Genomic DNA, 5,504 nt, shown 5'->3' with positions numbered 1-5,504 from the left:
AGATTTGATGATAACATAGCATTATGAGAGATTTACAAGCAATTTTTAAAAGGCCGGTCATAACAGGAATATCAAGTTAGGTAAAGGATATTCAGCACAGCACAAGGGATATTTAGATGATTGTATATTCACCAGCTATTCCCGTCCATTAAACAAAAACCATTCCTAACATCAATGATAAAATGTTCACTGGTCAGTAACTACACATCCACAACGACTCTGTTTTGAATTTATATCATGATCAAGAACTTTCTACTGGAAGCTGGTCGGTGCCTTCCAAGAAAGGAAAGATAATCACTTTTTTTTACACATATAAACATTATATAATAACTAAACTAAAAGCTTTTTGGGCTGAAAAAAATGAATCTGGGAAATAAACAATAATAAAGTGTACAAGGCATGATTTTCATTCAACAAAAACAATTAAAAAAAAATGATCTGATAAATTCAAACACTTCACAGTGTCAATTATTTAGTCTAAACCCTTCTCAACCACACCACCACCACCACCACCACCGTGTCTCCCAAAATATCTATATTTATGGTTGGCTTATCTGATTCAACATTATAAGGAAATGAAAAGTGAACGATGTTGCTTTTGCACAAAGCACAACTTGAGGGCTACAACTCAACTGCACAATATGCTGATATTAGCCTATCAAATAATCCAATAAAAAACAGAAAAACAATGGAACTGAAAAGTTAACTGTGATCACTTCTTGATTTCCTCAGATTAACAAAGAACTCCCAAACTACAATTAAGACTTGGCTTTTTCCAACTGTTTTGGGGACAACCAATGAACAGCCATGGGAACTGTGGTCCCCAAAAACAATAAATAACATTAGAGGATTCAACATTACACTTTCCTACTGCAACGACGTTAAGAAACATTTGAGATAGAGGTCACTGGATTTGCTTAAGATCCTGCCTTCTTTCAAATGAGTTTGCAGACAATGTGCAATTCATTGATATATAATAGAGTTAAAAGTCTTCCTCCGTCCAGCATAATCTGAAACCGTTCATTTTACATGTACAGCATGAAAAACATTGCTTGTGATCCATAAAAACAGTGGATGTTAAGAGACGTTTCATTGCCGACGAGATGATGTTCTCAAGTGCTTGCACAAGTTTAATATAATTTGCACTTACACACACACACACACTTGAAACTCATACTCAATAAATAGTCAATGTGGTAAGGCAGTGTTGAAACATGCATTCGTCACAAAAAACTTATCAAACATTCATACAATATACACAAATGTATTTTGTTTTGGAGCAAGACATTTTTTTGGCAATGTCGGATTATCAAGGCTTATTGGGTGAAGTCCAGGTGGAGCGTAAGAATCTCCAGACTCATGTAATAATGATTTCTGAGGCCTTTCGAGAGACGAGAGGAGCTCTGGAATGAAAGCGGATCCTTTCCATTGCCTTAAAAGTTTTCAATTTAGGAGAAAAAACAAAAGGAGGGAAAAAGGGAGGTGTGAAGTCTTCAAGATGATCCAGAAGTCTCCAGGTAGCTTTGCAGCTTCCGAACTGTGGTTTTGTCCAGAGAGCAGAGGTCAAAGTCAAAAGTAGTGTTTGTGATGTGAAAGTGTCCCGTTTCCTCAATGAGGTTCACAATCTGCAAGAAAATAAGAGGGAATTTGATTATGATGGGGGGGGCATCCCTCACATTTTCTTCAGAAGACATAAAAATCGAGTTTAATGTTGCAGTATCAGCACCAAAATTAGTCATTCAGCAGCAGCATTTTTCAATAATAGGTGGCCAATCCGTTCACAAAGCTCCATTGACAGCGAGCAGCCTCCGTTAACCGAGACGTTTCTCTGAGACGCACAACAGTTTGGCTTTGTTTGGAACTATTTTCATTGGCTAAACTATATCATATTATATAAATATAAAAACCCACAGGGGCATTGTTTGCCCTTAAATCCTGAATTTTAGTGGCATATAACTGCATTCTAATAGGCTACATCACACAGTCATTCAATCATGCTGTATCAAGGTCATAATTTTATATTTGAGAAATAATGTCCCTCATAGAACAATTTCTCGTGGCCGGATAACAATGAATAAAGCTTGCCAATGACATCAACGAATTTTCCAATTTGTGTTAAGGGCTAATCATGGAAGTTAATCAATGCCATATCTTATTCCGGAGGAGGCTGATTATTTCACAAAACTGCAGGATTAGCTTGATTAAAATGTACGTTTGCACCGTTTGGACCTCATTTGGGACGTCTTCCAGACTTACACCACAACAGGCTTTGCAACAGAAGGGCACGGCAAATGCTCGAAACTAGAGAAGTATTGCTCTCCATTGTATCAAAGCAAATAGGCCTCAAAGAACAGGAATTATGGGCCGCAAAGAGTTTACTTGGCAAGCACTTGAAGGAAGAGAAAACCTAGTGTTACCAGTATGATTTATTACAGCCAGATATTCATTGACATGTTAATGCTGTGGGCAGTGTTCGAACTATACCGTGGACTTTGGGGGAGCCCACTTGTTTTTTTGTTTTTTTATTTATAACGGGACGGGACGGGGGACGGGGAATGGGTAATGGATTTGTGCACTTGCGCATGCCTCAAAAGAGGGCTTACAATGACTTACAAAGATACATAACAGCTGCAAGTGTATGCACTACTTGCTTTATTCAAGCACTATATAGGATAAATCACTATACAGGATTTACCCTATTATACTTTATTGACACGAATTGATAGGTGAAACAACAAACAGCCACCCACAAATAGTCTATAAACAAAGCATCAGGCTGTCAGTGTTCGAACTATACCGTGGACTTTGGGGGAGCCCACTTGTTTTTTTGTTTTTTTTATTTATAACGGGACGGGACGGGGGACGGGGAATGGGTAATGGGTTTGTGCACTTGCGCGTGCCTCAAAAGAGGGCTTACAATGACTTACAAAGATACATAACAGCTGCAAGTGTATGCACTACTTGCTTTATTCAAGCACTATATAGGATAAATCACTATACAGGATTTACCCTATTATACTTTATTGACACGAATTGATAGGTGAAACAACAAACAGCCACCCACAAATAGTCTATAAACAAAGCATCAGGCTGTCTTTGAGTTCACATGAACAACTGTTAAAGTTACTCGTTGTCAGGCTACAGAAGAATAACATAATTCCTCCGTTCAATTACACCTAAGACATCGAGAGTCACGCAGACCTATAACAACCCAGTCACAACACATAATTGCGAATAACATGCCTTACCTTAACACAGAATCGACCACAGAGTCCAGCGTTTATATTTTTTCTACGAATCTTTGAGTTAACATGTACTAAACATGAGTGGAATTTGCACCGCGGCGCCCCCACACCTTGATGCTCATGACAAGAATAGCATGTATAGTTATCTTTATTGAAGTGAATTAGGTTTAAATCGTGCATGAATTAATTATATTTTTACAATTTTACACATAATAATCCACGATGATCACATTACACAAAACTGAAATTGCACGTCAAAATAACACATTGTCAATATTTTTTGAGACCCCCCCCCAAAATAAAAAAAAATCACGTTTTCAGGGGAGCCCGTGTCTTATTAAAGGGAGCCGAGCTCCCCCTAGCTCTCCCATAGTTCGCACCCTGGCTGTGGGTAATAACTTTAAACTTTACAGGTTTATAAACTTTTAGGTAAAGCACTCAGTTTCCTTGGACATTGAGAGGGAATTTGTAAGTGTCCCTTCTCATGTTCCCTCATAAAGGGAACACAGGGAATACAGCATTGCGTCTCATGTGCAAAGGTCCCTTAGTGCAACTGTCTGTGCAGAAGTGAGTGATTTAGGAAAGCTGACTTCTGACAGTACATGCTTCTCATTTATTACCTGCTGTAATATGTGCCTTTCCCTTAGTGCCATTAGTCTTCTGTGAAGCTCAACCAGCTCATCCAAGTATGCCTGCAGATCGAGATGTTAGATAAAAAAAAGGAGACATGTTTCAGATTGATCAATCATGCTCTTACTAAACGTGGCATGTCTAAAATGTCATGGTGTCCTGCACTGCAGTGGTTTCAACTGTTTTTGCTTTTGGACCTCAAGTGGCAAAATAAAATTTCTAAATGGTTTAATATACAGTGTGCTTACAATAAAACATTTACATGTATTAATATTACAGTGACAGGCCTAGTAGGTCATTGTGTGCATGTAGCTCAAACAGCAAAGTGCTAGCAATGCCCTGGGATTCCCAGGGAAATCATATAGACAAAATTGAATATATATGATGTTTAAAAATATGCCATATTACATATACAATATTAATGTAATGTAACACATATGCATTTAAAAAAATGAGTGATTACCTTGTCACGGTCAATGTTTTTATTTTTGTCCATCTTTGCTTGTTTCATAGGACTCTTCACCTCGAGTATCTGCAAAATTGTCATAATTTAAAAACATTACTATATATATATATATATCATCTTTCAAATGTTTGGGGTCGATAAGATTTTTTTTATGGTTTTGAAAGAAGTCTGACCAAGGCTGCATTTATCTGATCAAAAATACAGCAAAAATGTGCTCAATATTGATACATTTTTGTTAGTAGGGCTGGGCGATATGTCCAAAAAAATTATCACAGTAAAATTTTTCATGTCAATCGATACTGATAATTATTACAATAAATTTCAAATCTTTATTTCTTTCAAGTTTAAAGGCAGATTTTTGCTCCTAACTGAAAGCCTAAACTGTGGTTTTAAAGGAGTCATATGATGCGATTTCAAGTTTTCCTTTCTCTTTGGAGTGTTACATGCTGTTCGTGCATAGATAATATCCCTAAAGTTGCAAAGACTAAAGTCTCAAACCCAAAGATATATTCTTTATAAAAGTTAAGACTTGTCCACACCCTCCTAAAACGCCTCGTTTAAACACGCCCCCACATGTCTACATCACTGTGTGGGAAGATTTGCATAACACCGCCCAAATGTATATGCAAAGAAAGAAGGCGTAACTTTGATTCTCACTGTAGTATTGTTACTGCTGCAGCCTTGTCATGGAGACGCTGTGTGTTTCATTGTGAAAGCGAAACTACTTTGTTTGGCCTTCCAAAAGAGGACACAACTAGAAATCAGTGGTTAAGTTGTATTTACAACACTGTTCAAGAGCGGTTCAACCCAAATATTCAGATCATGTGTGCAGCGCATTTTACAGAGGACTGTTTCCTGAACCTGGGAAAGTAGCCTACAATGCCGTCTACACACAAAGGCTGTTTCTATAAAGTGGGGCAGTTCCAAATTTGCAAGGACAGTCTGGCGCTTCTGACTCACAGCCTGTAAGTACGCTTTCATATTAAAATAATTTGCCACTGACGATTCAAATGAGAGTTTTGAGCAGTGTAGAGTAGCGCTTGTTTATCGTTTCTCCGATCACAAACGCAGGCATGGTTTTTTGTTTACGTGGCACGATATGCAATGCAACGCATAAAAAGACAGTATAAGTCATTATAATCAGTAATTATGTCCCCACTGGA

At 37.7% G+C, this 5,504-nt stretch overlaps 1 protein-coding gene across 1 annotated transcript in view; it reads right to left on the bottom strand.

The window, feature by feature from the left end:
- Positions 1-352: 352 nt before the first annotated feature.
- The window catches only part of mllt3 (MLLT3 super elongation complex subunit), a 51,653-nt gene continuing 46,501 nt past the window's right edge, over positions 353-5,504 (bottom strand). The window contains exons 14-15 of the mRNA XM_016242064.1: positions 3,866-3,937; positions 353-1,625 (exon numbers count right to left, since the gene is read on the bottom strand). Coding sequence (XP_016097550.1) covers positions 1,494-1,625; positions 3,866-3,937 — 204 coding nt within the window. The 3' untranslated portion in view covers positions 353-1,493. The remainder of the gene's footprint in view (positions 1,626-3,865; positions 3,938-5,504) is intronic.

This window comes from Sinocyclocheilus grahami, unplaced genomic scaffold (assembly GCF_001515645.1).
Source record: "Sinocyclocheilus grahami isolate Dianchi unplaced genomic scaffold, SAMN03320097.WGS_v1.1 scaffold645.1, whole genome shotgun sequence".
Taxonomy (NCBI): Eukaryota; Metazoa; Chordata; class Actinopteri; order Cypriniformes; family Cyprinidae; genus Sinocyclocheilus; species Sinocyclocheilus grahami.
The sequence above is the reverse complement of the archived record's forward strand: the minus strand, read 5'-3'. Positions and strand labels throughout refer to the sequence as shown.